This window comes from Mytilus galloprovincialis, chromosome 1 (genome assembly GCF_965363235.1).
Source record: "Mytilus galloprovincialis chromosome 1, xbMytGall1.hap1.1, whole genome shotgun sequence".
In the NCBI taxonomy this organism is placed as follows: domain Eukaryota; kingdom Metazoa; phylum Mollusca; class Bivalvia; order Mytilida; family Mytilidae; genus Mytilus; species Mytilus galloprovincialis.
The window spans coordinates 104,897,715-104,913,618 of NC_134838.1; the positions used below are offsets into that span (position 1 = coordinate 104,897,715).

Genomic DNA, 15,904 nt, shown 5'->3' on the forward strand with positions numbered 1-15,904 from the left:
CCAAAAACAACATAGAAAACTAAAATCTGAGCTGCATGTACTCCACCCAAAACTGGAGTTGATTTTGGGTGCTCAGAAAGGGTACGCAGATCCTGATCCATATGTTGAGTTATAATTATAAAAGCTTCAGATTATTTTTTTCAACAATTGATCTGGATGTCTAACGAATATAAGAAAATCAATTGAAACAGTAGTTGATGACTGTAATGCGAGGTAAATGAAAATAATTCGATATATAGAAGTCACTTTATGATGAGATATCATGAGTTTACATATATCAAACAACACAGAATGCTCTTTTCTATGCCCTTGAATTATAAAAGATAAACTATTGGTATTTCTTCCAAACTTTTTTTAATTCCAGGTAAATCAAAAACATATTTAATGAATATCAATAATAGATTGCTACAAGACTTAACTTTGGGATACTTTGTTTTGCTCTTTTCTATATATATCCATAATTCATAAAATTTCATTAATGAAATGAAAGAAAAATCTAAAAATAAAGTTTCATCTTAATATATAAAAATCAATATAAACGTGTATTTTCATTAGTTCTAATAAACAATTGATAAAATCAAATTGATCTGAATTGCTTTGTGTCTTATAAATAGTGAGCTTCATACATGAGCATCGTTTAGTTATATAAACAAAACTAGTGTTTGTAACTGTTTTTTTTTCAAGTAAAGTACCTAATTAAACATTGGTTATCATAATTTTTGCTTCTTAGGTGTGCATATAAACAGTGGAGGTAAAGAGGAAAAGGTAAACATAAATAAATAAGGATCTTTCATATTTACCCCTGAGTATTTGAATTAATGAAATTTGAAATACTGCTCGACTTTATTATGAATTGAGGAGATTTGAAATTTTAAATGTCCATGCCCATTTACAAGGCATCTGATTGTACGGTATAAATGGAATTTTTATTAGCATGCCTATAGAAGGTCCTTTAGCCCATGTGAAAGACATGTCTGAACCGAGCATGTGAACAGTCGTATCCTTAGAAGGTGCAGGAGCTCCTAGAAGTAATGCACCGTTTTCTGGCCACTGTAATATTATTGCATAAACTGTCTTAACTGTGTCTGTAATACGTTCTGTGTACCTGTAAAACATAATCTGATGTTAGTTAAGCTGTCAGGAAAAGAATATTAATGATACGGCTGATGATAGAAGGACTGCTTCATACCTTGATCTTTTCCTCAATATTGACACAGATGGACGACTTCACACGAAAATCTATGATAAACGGGACGATTTCAACTTCCCAATTATCAATTTCCCAATTCTCAGCAGTAACATACCCTCTGACCCTTCGTATGGTGTTTACATATCTCAATTGATACGTTATTCTCGTGCATGTTCGCACTATACAGACTTCATATACAGGAGTGTGCTCCTAACGCAGAAACTGCTCCACCAAAGTTATGAGTAGAACAGATTAAAAATGACACTCCGTAAATTTACAGACACCATCACGAATTGGCTGATCCATACGATTTGTCTTTGTCCATACTAAATAAGGATATTTTTACCACGTGTTAGATTGTGGTTTGTCATTACGTCGATTTATCTTTTGTTTTATTTACCGAACGTGACTTATTCCCGATTGTGAATGTTTTGCTGGGTGTGAATTTGCATTGCTATAAGGCGTGTCACGGTACTTTTCTATCCCTAATTCATGTATTTAGTTTTGATGATATATTCGTTATTTTCATCGGATTTGGTCAATTTCTTAACCTTTGTAGTTGTTAATCTAATTTTCTGTTGTATTCGTGTGTTATGGTAAAGATAAATATTCATCCATTTCATTTATTAGATTTTAGTTTGGATCAACGAAATTTATACGATATATTTGGTTTACAGTTTGATTCAGAAGAAACACCTACATAGCTAGATAATACAATTAATTATCAAATTACTACCACAATCTGATATTAACTAGTATTGTAATTTTCATTGATATTAATAAATGTTAACTTATATCAGTCTTACAAATCTAATCTTGAATTCTATCTTATTTTTGGGAAATCTTTTTAGAAATAAATGTGACGACTCTTTGTGCGTTGATGGCTTTGGCTAACTCGACTGTGTATTTTTATGTGCTGGTTTAGGTTGCTTAATGTAATGTATCCGCTTTTATTCTGTAGTTAGTGACCACTTCGGTTTCATAATATATCGGATATCTATTATATAGTCATTTTATAAAATTTACTGTTTGCAAAAGTATGAATTATTCTAAATAATAAGGATGTTCTTATTCCAGGCAGAAAAACCTAGCCGTATTGGTCACAATTTTTGGAACTTTTGGTCCTCAGTGCTCTTCAACTTTGTACTTGTTTTGGCTTTCGAACTGTTTTCATTTTAGCCTCATTGGTTAGTCTTGTGTGGACGAAACACAAGCCTGGCGTATTAAATTTTAAACCTGGTACCTTTTGTTAGATATTATTCGTGTGTTTCTCTGTTCTATATGTTCTCCCATTTATTTGTATTGTAGTCCTGTCATGTAATGTTGTCATTTCAATGTTATATTTAACATTGCCATAAAAGCGGAAGGTTTGGCATGCCACAAAACCAGGTTCAACCCACCAAATTTTTTCTTAAAATGTCCTGTACCAAGTTAAGAAAATGGCCATTGATATATTATAGTTCGTTTCTGTGTGTGTTACATTTTAATGTTGTAGTTCTCCTCTTATATTTGATGCTTTTTCTCAGTTTTAGTTAGTAACCCGGATTTGTTTTTTCTCAATAGATTTCGAACAGTGGTTGCCTTTACTGTTGCCTTTATATTTCAATTCCTATATGAATGAAGAAGTACATAGTCCTTTACATCTACGAGAAAGCAACCCACTCATACAAATAAAAACAAACATCTAGCACATTATTCTATAGACTTCTTTTCAATTCTGAAACGATGAAATATTTTTAACTAAAACTTTATTTCAAATTTGTAATCAAATTATTTTAAGGAATTTCAATTATCTTACCAATTTCAAATGGTATAAGATATTAATTGTCAATTCATTTTTTTTATGTTTTAATATAAAGTAATACTAATAAATTGATTTATTAAAATATTGAGATTATCATTGTGTCAAACTGCAAAACAAAAATGTTTTTAAAAATGCAATCAGAATTTTTTTCCTAATGTAGTCCACTGTCATAATAAACACTACATAACCCAACATTCAAGTATTATCCTTTCAGTGATACAGTTTATATTACTGCTATTTAAATAGTTCATGCAACACGAAAGGTGGTGGTAGTTTTGCAGTTTTTTTATATCTTTAAACTAGTCAATTTGAACTCACCATACTTTTGGTGTTACAGTGTCATTTTGAAATTTCCAAGGTACAGAAGAATATATTGCTTCACCATTCACTTTAAGCCATTCTCCCATTTGACTTAGTCTCTCTTGGAAGATCGGCTTTATTACACCATCATGAGAGGGTCCAACATTCACCAGAATGTTTCCTCCACAACTAAAACAATACAATTCAATGATTCATGCTCAAACAGTATACATTTGTACTTGAAATGTGAGTGCTTATTGTTCGTCAATCAAAAACAGCAAAAATATAGCAACATATTAACTAGCCAAATTGAAAAGGTTTCATCAACCGGTTTGTAAAGAGCTAATTAAATAATGCCGTATCTGATTTTTTCTTTTGTTTTTCTATATGTAAAAACATTTTTCTCAGGAACTACAAATATGAAAACCCTAAAATTTGGAATTGAGATTTATGTGAGCATGCTTAAATTGGTGATGCATTTTCCTCTACAATTTCCTGTTATCCGATTACTCATATCTGCGTCATCAGTAGCTGGATAATGAAACAAGAATTTCATTACATTATTATTCCTGCTATCTATGTATCAATAATGCAAAGTGAACCAGAGACATTCATGAGATGTGCAGAATATGCTTATTATCCTGTTATTTCTTCTATTTCTAATTGATTGTTTTAATATAGTAGTCATTTCTTTTTGCTAGTATGTCCTGATTGTTTTGATTTTTCGATTCTGTGCTTATTCTATCAAACAATCTGTTCAAGTAACACCAGTAAGTGACGAATATGACATTTGTTTTACATTTGTTTGATGTGGTTGAGCTTTTGGAATTGTCATTTGATAAAAAAAAACTTTCATTTTGAATTTTCCATAGAGTTTGGTATTTTTCTACACAGAAACTTTTTGGATTTGATAGATTGTTACATCATTATAAGTATTACCTGACAGTTTCTACAATGGTATCAATCAGTTGTTCGATAGATAGATAGTCACTTAGATTAGCATTACGTCTGTATCCCCAGGACTGGGAATCTATTGTCATTGCATTTTCCCATTTTCGGCTTTGTAATTTACCTGAAATCATTCAATTCTGGATTTAATCATCCATGAGTCTCATGTAAGGGTGAGTAAATAAACAATTTTGTAATATAATAAGACTGTAGAAATTCTCTTTCATGATTGCTAAAAAAAGACTACCAAAACAAATATTCACAGATACTCTAGATACCAAAAAACTTTTTAAATGAAAGTAAATGCTGTTGACTGTAATTACCTGGATTATATCTGTCACTACATGTAAAGTATCCCCCATGTTTACACATAACACCACTGCCCCATCTGTCATTAGTGACAACACTGTCTTTCACAGGACTTTAAAATAGTAGAAAGAAAACATTAAGTCATTTATATTGTATAGTACACATGTATAAGGCGTTATAATGTTAAATTCATATGAAACTTTTGACACTGACCAAGTGAAATATATTTGAGGACTGTAAAATAATGATGGTAATCTTACTCTAAGTTGTATATCCTAATTAAAATCTCTGTATGCACTCCAAGTATCAGTTTACATACGCACCTGTCGTTGTAGAGCCATGCTATAAACTCTGTTGAATTCCAGTAAGTGTCTAAAGCTTCCCAGTCACCGTCAGACCAAATAACATCTGGTTTGTAAGTATTTACAAGCTCATATAGTTCTGGCAGGGTTTTACTCTATAAAAACCAATAGTACAGTGTAATATTTTGCACATCGAGCGTCCTTTTCGATATTTCAACATTAATTTCTGATCAAAAGCACACATAAAAAAGAGGATCAAATGAAGTCCTCTGATTCCGTATTTCTTTTGTTGGTCCTGATCGATTTACACATCACCAAAATATAAATGTACAATATTAATTATGGCTATGACAACAATATGACAGCTGTACCCCTATTTTTGACCTTTTTGACCTATTATGTCTGTTTGTTTTGTTCACACATCGTTGTCAATATAATGGAATTTTATGCAAACGTCATACAAGTGAGAGGTTTAGCTAGCTATAATACTAGCTATTTTCTACATAGGAAAATGCCTGAACCAATTCAGGAATGTGATAATTGTTATATATTCGTTTGATGTGTTTGACAATTTGACTAGGCCATTTGATTAGGGACTTTCCGTTTTAAATTTCCTCGGAGTTAAGTATTTTTGTGATATTACTTTTTTCGGTATAAACTAAAAAGATTTTGTTGGTAAAACGTGCATTTAACCTTCGTCTAGAATTCAAAACTAACCGAAATGATAAGCACAATACATATGACAATAAAAGTATTGACATCGGAGCCAATGGGTCACGAGTCTAATTGCTGGGTTGCACTATATATTAATTAAATAATGAAAATTTGTCTATTAAGAACGTTTAAATATATGGAAACATAAATTGAAAATTACGGAGTTCCGATGGTTGGAAAACAGACAGAAATATCATGAACAATTTCCTATTAAATAGCTGGTGATATTCTCCGATTCAGGTACAATCTTTCTTTGCAGAATCAAGCATCCAAGTTTATAATTGTAACAAAAGTTGATGACACGAAATAGCGACCATTCTTTATAAATTTAGCAACAGAATTACTATGTTTCCAAATCTGAAAAATTGCGTAACATCAAACAATTCGATAATAGCAGGTCCCAAGATTCCCACATACAAGCAATCTATTTGTAAGGTTTTAATCATTATTGATTGATAACTATAGGAGTTCAATTACCGAAATGACTATGTTCCAAAGTCTGAGATTATGGAGGAAATCCATAATTTCATAACAGCCGGTGCACAACTTCAGGGATATAAGTTTAACAACTGTAGGATAGTTATTTGAACAAAACATAAAAAAAAATTAAAAAATTGTCCCCGCATGTCAAACAAATCCATACTATAAGCCAATTTGCACTTCGTGCAACCTGGGCAAAGGGGTCTATTAAAACGTAGAAGTGATATTCGCCTGGGATCAAGCTTCACTTGCATCATCTGTCAAATCAATGTTCAATATATCATTGAGCTGCGAAGATCTTGAACATCAAATGGATTAACATAATTTTTCGTAGGGGTGAAACACAGTAAGCAATACACAGAGGTGAAAGTTACTAAGGGGACATTGAAACACGCAAACGTCGAAATAAAACTGGCAACACAATGGCAAAAACGCAGAAGTGACAATATTGCCTCAAACTATTCACTTCGTTTCAGCGCATTTACTCTGCATCCCTCAAATGTTTAGTTTTGGGCGTTATTGATGAATATAAAAAAGAAGATGTGGTATGATTGCCAATGAGACAACTGTCCACAAGTGACCAAAAAGACACAGACATTAACAACTATAGAGCAATACCCATACCGAATATTCAGCTATAAAAGGCCCTGATATGACAATGTAAAACAAATCAAACGATAAAAACTAACGGCCTTATTTATATTGAAAAAAAAAAATGAAAGAAAAACAAATATGTAACACATAAACAACGACAACCACTGAATTACAGGCTCCTGACTTGGGACAGGCACATACATAAATAATGGGGCGGTGTTAAACATGTTAGCGGGATCCCATCACTCCCCCTAACCTGGGACAGTGGTATAACAGTACAACATAAGAACGAACTATAACCAGATGCTCCGCAGGGCGTAGCTTTATACGACCGCAGAGGTTGAACCCTGAACGGTTGGGGCAAGTATGGACACAACATTCAAGCTGGATTCAGCTCTAAATTTGGATTGTGATTAAATAGTTGACACAGCATAGGTTTCTGACACAGAATGAATGTGTTCTAATGAACTTAATTTTTTTGTTTTCTCTTAGAGCAATTCACTATGCTGTTGAATATTAATCCTCTCAAAAAAATGTTTGAAGAAATTTTCTTTTTTATTTGAAATTTCAAATGAGAAAAATTGAACCCAATTTTTTTAATCACATCCCCCTTTCCCTTATTCCAAAACTAATCTCAATTAAAATTTCTAATGGAGTTTGCAACAATAACTACTCATTTAAATACATCATAAAATATTAAGATGTAAAAAAACTGCTTGTTATCACTGAATGGTAAAGATTATTTTAATTTATCAGTTGGTAGTAAAAAGTGAATATACATTGTTTATTGTATATAACAAAGATTTAAGTTGATTCTGGACAAAGAAAGATAACTCCAATTAAAAAAAAATCTTGCTATTGCACAATATTTTGCAATTAGATATTTCTTGCTTACTATTCTGGACAAAGAAAGATAACTCTAATTAAAAAAAATTTGCTATTTCACAATATTGTGCAATTAGATATTTCTTGCCATTGCGCAATACTGTGCAATTGAAAAGACTTGCTATTGCACAATACTTAATATAATAATTTTAGATCCTGATTTGGACCAACTTGAAAACTGGGCCCATAATAAAAAATCTAAGTACATTTTTGGATTCAGCATATCAAAGAACCCCAAGATTTCAATTTTTGTTAAAATCAGACTAAGTTTAATTTTGGACCCTTTGGACTTTAGTGTAGACCAATTTGAAAACAGGACCAAAAATGAAGAATCTACATACACAGTTAGATTTGGTATATCAAAGAACCCCATTTATTCAATTTTTGATGAAATCAAACAAAGTTTAATTTTGGACCCCGATTTGGACCAACTTGAAAACTGGGCCAATAATCAAGAATCTAAGTACATTTTTAGATTCAGCATATCAAAGAACCTAACTGATTCATTTTTTGTCAAAATCAAACTAAGTTTAATTTTGGACCCTTTGGACCTTAATGTAGACCAATTTGAAAACGGGACCAAAAGTTAAGAATCTACATACACAGTCATGACAGTTAGATTCGGCATATCAAAGAACCCCAATTATTCAATTTTGATGAAATCAAACAAAGTTTAATTTTGGACCCTTTGGGCCCCTTATTCTGTTGGGACCAAAACTCCCAAAATCAATACCAACCTTCCTTTTATGGTCATAAACCTTGTGATTTCTATTTACTTAAACTAAAGTTATTGTGCGAAAACCAAGAATAATGCTTATTTGGGCCCTTTTTTGGCCCCTAATTCCTAAACTGTTGAAACCAAAACTCCCAAAATCAATCCCAACCGTTCTTTTGTGGTCATAAACCGTGTGTCAAAATTTCATAGATTTCTATTAACTTAAACTAAAGTTATAGTGCGAAAACCAAGAAAATGCTTATTTGGGCCCTTTTTGGCCCCTAATTCCTAAAATGTTGGGACCAAAACTCCCAAAATCAATACCAACCTTCCTTTTGTGGTTATAAACCTTGTGTTAAAATTTCATAGATTTCCATTCACTTTTACTAAAGTTAGAGTGCGAAAACTAAAAGTATTCGGACGACGACGACGACGCAGACGACGACGACGACGCAGACTACGACGCCAACGTGATAGCAATATACGACGAAATTTTTTTCAAATTTTGCGGTCGTATAAAAATCAGTTCAAAAAGGCTTAACTCATCAGATGGACAAAAATACAAGTGGACGTGGCCGGGTACTTGTACATCCCGACACCAAACACTAGGAACAGATCTGAGAGTACTCGCAGTTATCTGACAGCTAGTTCAAGGTCACTCACAACTAACTAAAAAAATCATGCATCTAAGTCTAAACTATCAATCCGTACACATCCAATGGATTTAGTGTAAACACGTCATAAACAGTCAGAGAAAAACATGACAATTTACAGGTATCGACAGACTGTAGATCAATGAATGTATATATGTATATAACGTAATATATACATTCAACCCAGTCAATCCAAAAATGAGCTACGGACAAACGAAATTTTACAAGTGTTTATTTCATTTGCACGTATTTTCCATGTATCTTTAGACATAGAATATTTATATATATATTCTTAATACGTCTATAAATTATACCTTCACAAATTGTTGTGTTCTGAATTTGTTTTCTTTGTCTTGTAAATACAGAGGATGAAACCACTCAAATAAAGAATGGTATAATCCAACATGTAGGTTTCTTTTACGAAGTGCTGTACTCAGTTCACCTGAAAGATATATACATCTCTCACATCACAATTTTTTCTGTTGACAATTTAATCGACAGTTTATAATTGTTTACAGCTTTTACATTAATGCTAGCAAAACACATCTTTCTTTCATTGACCTAATATTGTATATATACAGGTAATTAAACATGTGAAAATATGTGTCATGTGATGTTAAAATTTAGTGTCCTTAACCTCAAACATAACGTCCAATATGCATGATAAGATTTAAGTATGATGTATACAAGCTGAAGCCCCGCCTATCTTAATTGCCATGCTTGAGCTAACATTGATACAGACAAAGCAAGCAAGCCAAACAAAGATTTGTCTGGCTAGCATTAATGTAAAAGCTGTAATATATCACGTATGGATTGTGCTAGAAAGGTTAATTGAAGGAAATGATTAAACTTACCTGTCATGCAAAGCAGCAAGACGACTTACATCATATTTGTTTCGTTAATAGGTGTTGATTTAACATTGGTGAATTTATAGTCCAATATTACATGTTTATTACTTAAGGGCATACGATACAGTAGAGATCCCTCGTTGATTTTTTTCTTGAAATTTTGGTAGAAGGTCAATTTCAATGTGTACTTTTGAAATATGCAAAGAAAAAAGTGCCTTCATTATGGCAAGCCGTTCTCGTCAAAACTATGTTAAAACCATTTTTCGAAAAATTTACGCACTGAGAATTACAACAAAGCACACTGAGATTTAAAAACTTCAAAACGCACACTGAGAATCGAAAATTACACACTGAGAATTGAAAATTACACACTGAGAATTACAAATTACACACTGAGATTTCATAAAGACGCACTGAGATTACAAAAATGAAAAACGCACACTGAGAATGGAAAATTACACACTGAGAATTAAAAATTACACACTGAGATTAAAAAAGACACACTGAGAATAAATAAACTGAAAACACACACTGAGAATTTGAAATTACACACTGAGAATTTAAAATTACACACTGAGAATTTAAAATTACACACTGAGATTTGTGCGCACTTTTTATGCGCACATATTTAATTAGCATACTTAATCTGAATATATTACAAGCTTAAAACAACAAGGGGACAGAACTCGTTAGTCCTTCGATTTGGTTCCAAATTATTAATAAAAAAAACTTTAGAAATACAAGAACAAGAAAAATACCCACTTAAATTACTCTTATTACAAAATATAACCAAATGGTGAAAAACTTTATTAAAATTATAAGAAAACATTGGAACAATCTGCAAAAGAATGCAGTGAAATTTTTACTCAAGTGTCTATTATAGCATATAAACGTAACAAAAATATAAAAGATTAACTAGCTAAATCACGGAAACAGTTAGAAGACTTTTGAAAAGGGACCCACGGTTTTAAGTTAAAAAAATCGTCCCGATACACTGGTAGTAATGATCTGAATTATAGGCAACAAACTTATGAATATGAGCGATGTTAAGTCTTGAAATTTATTACGAATGTTGGTTGAAGGAATCGCATTTCATTACAGTGACAAGAGTTCTTGAGATCAAGATATTAATCTGTTGAATTATTCATCTCATGAATATTCATTAGTAGCTTGCATATTAATCTCAGTGTGTATTTTTTAAATCTCAGTGTGTAATTGACAATTCTCAGTGTGTGTTTTTCAATCTATTTCATCTCAGTGTGTCTTTTTAAAATCTCAGTGTGTAATTTTGAATTCTCAGTGTGTGTTTTTTATTTTTTTAAATCTCAGTGTGTAATTTAGATTTCTCAGTGTGTTATTTTAGGTTTTTAAATCTCAGTGTGTATTTTTTTCGAAAAAAGGGTTTAAACATAGTTTTGACGAGAACGGCTTGCCATACTTCATGATAATTTGGTTCGAAATTTGCATATTTGGAAGAAAATCCCTGAAATTTCATAAATAAGGACTTTTAAAGAAAGTAACAATACTTTTGAACGAAAAGCCACAACTTAACCGGGTTTTTGTAAAATGTTCCCTTGATCCATGGCATCAACATGCTGAAACAAGTTTAAGGTTAATCCATATTATGTTTTTCCCGATTTAGATTGCTATATTCGAAATAAAGAAATTGATCATATTTTTTTGCCTATTCGGAAGTGCAGAAAAAATTTGATCGTTGATTTTTTTTTTAGAAATTTTGGCGGAGTGATCTTGACACAGTACTTGATTGATTGCAAAAGAAAAAAATAGGGGTCCATGTGCTTGCTTTTTCAGTGAAATAGTTTCCTTAACAAGTATTGCTGTTAAAATAATTTTGAAACTCGAATATCTGAGTATATATTTCATTGACAAATTTCTGAAAAATAATATAGATGTAAATATTGGTTACATCAATTCACCTTTTTTTGTACTTTCAAAAGCATTTAAACTATCAAGTCTTCAGAGTTTTGCAATCTTTATCCCAAATTATATCAATTTGTTACTAAAAGGCAATACTTTTCTACTCTGGGAATTTTATTATAAGTTGATGAGAAATAATGATACATTTCCACTGAGATCGTATTGATAACACACTGCATTATTAATGCATTGACCATATTGCACATTTGTATTAAAATAACACTGACTGTTTATATTTTATTACACGAGCAGCACGAGCAGCACATTTTGACAATAAAAACCGCTTCGGGGATGCTTGAGACTCAAATATTTAAAATCAAAAACCCATTACTAATGTCAAAGAACTGATCAAACGAAAGAGGACATAAGTATAACAAAATTCTGACAACAAAAATTTGAATGATTTCCAAAATTGTATAATCGCACATTACAACTTAAATAAAACATTGTTGAGAAAACAGAAGTACTGGCTACTGGGCTGATGACACATACGCTTGGGGACTAACAGTCCTTCAACAGAGGCAGCAGAGATAATAATGAAATTAAAGTACTTAGTTTTTCAAGTTAAAATAATGTTATTTCAAATTTATCTATATACATGTACTCCTTTTTAAGCTCACCTGACCTTAAAGGTCAAGTGAGCTTTTCTCATCACTTGGCGTCCGTCGTCCGTCGTCGTCGTCTGTTTTAACTTTTACAAAAATCTTCTTCTCTGAAACTATTGAGCCAAATATAACCAAACTTGGCCACAATCATTACTAGGGTATCTAGTATAAAAAATATGTCCGATGACCCCGCCTGCTAACAAAATGGCCGACATGGCTAAAAATAGAACATAGGGGTGAAATGCAGTTTTTGGCTAAAGCCTTTAGAGCAAATCTGACAGTAAGTAAAATGTTCATCAGGTTAAGATCTACCTGCTCACAAATTCACAGACTAATCTGACAAGCCGTTGTTGGGTTGCTGCCCTAAAGTAAGTAATTTTAAGGAAATTTTGAAGTTTTTAGTTATTATCTTGAATACTATTATCGATAGAGATAAACTGTTAACAGCAGTTATGTTCAGGAAAGTAAGATCTACAAATAAGTCAACATGACCAAAATTATCAGTTGATCCCTTAAGGAGTTATTGCCCTTTATAGTCAATTTTTAACAACTTTTCTTTATTTTTTGTAATCTTGCACAAAAATCTTCTTCTATGAAACTACGAGGCCAATTTTAACCAAACTTGGCCACAATCATTACTAGGGTATCTACATTGTACATGTAGTTTTAAAAATGTGTCCAATAACCCCGCAGGCCAAACAAACATGGCTGAAAATAAAACATAGGGGTAAAATGTAGTTTTTGGCTAATATCTCTGAAACTAAAGCATTTAGAGCAATCTCACATGGGGTTAAAAGGTTCATCAGATTTCAGACGAATTTGATAACCCGTTGATGGGTTACTGCCCCTGAGTTAGTAATTTTACTGAAATTTTGCAGTTTTTTGTTATTTTCTTAGATATTGTTTTAGCATCTAATAATATCCAATATTTGATACTATTAATTATTTTACACAATTTCCAAAGCATCAGTAAATACAGGTGAGCAACACAGGCTCTTGAGAGCCTCTAGTTTCTCTGTCAGAATCACAACTTACCAACAATGTCTCTCTTTGGTCCAACAGCCATGGAATTCCAATTAAAAGAATAATTGGATGGCCAATTTGTATATCCTTCATGATGTTTAGATGTGAATACAACATATCTGTGTGTAAATAAAAAATACCAAATAAATAATATTTATTCATAAAAAATACCTCTGTATACAAAATCTAAAATGTACAATGTACATAAGAACAACAGTGAAATCTGTTGATCAGCTTGCATGTACAAGATGAAGCTATAGACTAGTATTTTAATCAGAATCCGGGTCCGTTCGCCCTGATTCACATTTGCCCTGGTATCTGTTCGCCCTGATTCCTGTTCGCCCAGGGTCCATTCGCCCTGATTTTTATTTTTTTCTAATTGTTCTGATTTCATAATTTTAAGTATTTGAACAAAATATGTTAAAGGTTGTTGAAAAATTGAAAGAATATTTATATTCCCGCAATCAATTTATCATTTCCCTTTTATTTACAGAGTAAAATACTGGAATACAATGTATTTCTCTTTAATGATTACTACTTTCCGAGTATAATACTAAATGAACATGTAAACATACATGTTTCATGATTTACAGTTCGTACATCATTGTTTTTATAATTTCCAGTTGAATATTTTATCAAAACAAAACGTTTGATTTTTATTAATAATCCATCAAAAGACTAGTATCACAATAATCAGTGATCCGAATGATTTTGTCATTGAACAATTTTAATGATCCTAAACAAGCCATACACTTTTAAATATTTCCCTGTTTCCATAAATTTCAAGAATATATATACCTTAGAAATATCTGAATAAGTTTATTCAACTTAAATGCCCTGAATATTAATATTTTTTAAGTAGGGCGAGCGGACTCTATGGGCGAACGAACTCAGGGCGAAAGTACCCAGGGCGAACATGTTATTAGGGCGAACAGTCCCGATACCTTTTAATCATACATATATGTTCCCTATAGAGTCAACCATTTTTTTCCCACTAAAAAGGGGGGCACCAGGATCGCCTATGACAGATAAATATGTCAATGCAGAAAAAATGATAATAGCAAATCATTTTATACAATCATCTTTCTCACTGTTGTAACTGGCATCAATTTAGTACAAAATAACAAGTAATTCTGCACCACACTGTAAAGGTACCTAAAGTGTTCCACAAAAATATAGCAGATGAGAAAAATAGTATACATCATGTATTGAATGGTAGTCATTCTATATGGTACAATGTACAAAATCAGGGCTTACAGAGGGTGTCTATATAATATGAAGTACATGTACATGTACATGTATCATACAAATTCAATGATAGGATATACATTTTAGCTATCAAATTTAGGGTACACAAAAACAATGAAAAGGTAATGATACAAAACTGTTATGCATATGGTGAATGTACGTTATAACTATAAACTTACGGTGATAACCGTGCACTATTAAAACTAACCTTGCACCAGATGTGTTGAATATATCTGCCCATTGATCTGCATTAAAAAATTCTGCTGTAAACTTAGGAGCAAAATCTGCATATGTAAAACCGGGTCTGTAGTTTTTCTTCATAAAATCTACAGTATTATTGTATTTTGCTCCTTGCCAATCCCACCAAAACCATTCTGATCGAAAACTTGGTACTGAAAACACTCCCCAGTGGATAAATATTCCTATTTTGGCTTCATCATACCACGTTGGTAAGGGCCTTTTGTCTAAATCATCCCAGTTAGGTTTATAGGTTTCATAACTATCACCTTTTGGTTTTTGTTGATTGGTGAATCGCAATGGAGAACTGACCTTTGGCTTTGAGTCCTTTAGTTTTATTTTAAAGTCAACATTCGAAATGACAGCTTCCTGTTCCACTACATAATCAGTGTTGATACTTTTGTAAATGCCCTGTGCATTGAATGAAGCGACATATGAAGTAAAACATGCAAAAAGAATTACTTTAACATGTACACTCATTTTTCATATCATTTGTTTACATAAATTGGTTACTTCCCCTTTCGTGAAAGATATAAAATGTGTGCACCTTAGTCCCGTAAGCAAAACTTTTGATCAGACTTATTTATACTTACTTACTTAAAGATACTTAAAGATGTTTTCCGGTACGGCTCCTCTTCACCAGACTCATATATTAGGTCGTAATTATTACTGTTACTGCTGCTTCCGGTTATAACTGCGCGGTAATCAGAATAATATAATTCCTCGTTTTTCCAGTGATTGTCAAGTCTGTTTTTAAAGGCATTAACAGATGGTGCCTTAACCACTTTTTCTGGTAGTTTGTTCCAGGTTTTTGATATTCTCACCGTAAAACTATTTTTCCTAAGATTAGTATTAAACCTTTGATGAACGATTTTACTGCTATTAGTTCTAGTACTGTGCCTATTCTCTGTGCTCGACATCAGTTTTAGGAAAGTACTAGTTTCCGGGTCATATTTATTGTGTATGATCTTATAGGTTTCAATCATGTCCCCTCTTATTCTTCTGTACGCTAGTGTTGGTAATTTTAATTTCTTTAGCCTTTCTTCGTAGCTTAGGTTTTTAAGTCCCGGTATTTGTTTTGTAGCTCTCTTTTGTACACTTTCAATTTTATC

General features: G+C 32.1%; 1 protein-coding gene across 1 annotated transcript; it reads right to left on the reverse strand.

Annotated features, from left to right (window-relative positions):
• Nucleotides 1-337: 337 nt before the first annotated feature.
• LOC143048535 (alpha-L-fucosidase-like) lies at nt 338-15,321 on the reverse strand. Its single transcript, XM_076222255.1, has 8 exons — nt 14,764-15,321; nt 13,320-13,426; nt 9,208-9,335; nt 4,874-5,007; nt 4,565-4,662; nt 4,233-4,365; nt 3,312-3,482; nt 338-1,105 (listed from the first exon to the last, which is right to left on the reverse strand). The coding sequence occupies exons 1-8, from the start codon at nt 15,270-15,272 to the stop codon at nt 847-849; spliced, it is 1,539 nt and encodes a 512-aa protein (XP_076078370.1). The 5' UTR covers nt 15,273-15,321; the 3' UTR covers nt 338-846.
• Nucleotides 15,322-15,904: the final 583 nt, after the last annotated feature.

What these genes read in the sequence shown, in the direction of transcription:
- LOC143048535 (XM_076222255.1), bottom strand. Translation starts at nt 15,272, where the DNA reads ATGAGTGTACATGTTAAAGTAATTCTTTTTGCATGTTTTACTTCATAT. An exon ending in ACCAAAGAGAGACATTGTTG is followed by an intron (nt 9,336 to 13,319) that starts GTAAGTTGTGAT and finishes TATATCTTTCAG; the next exon opens with GTGAACTGAGTACAGCACTT. An exon ending in GCATGGCTCTACAACGACAG is followed by an intron (nt 4,663 to 4,873) that starts GTGCGTATGTAA and finishes ACTATTTTAAAG; the next exon opens with TCCTGTGAAAGACAGTGTTG.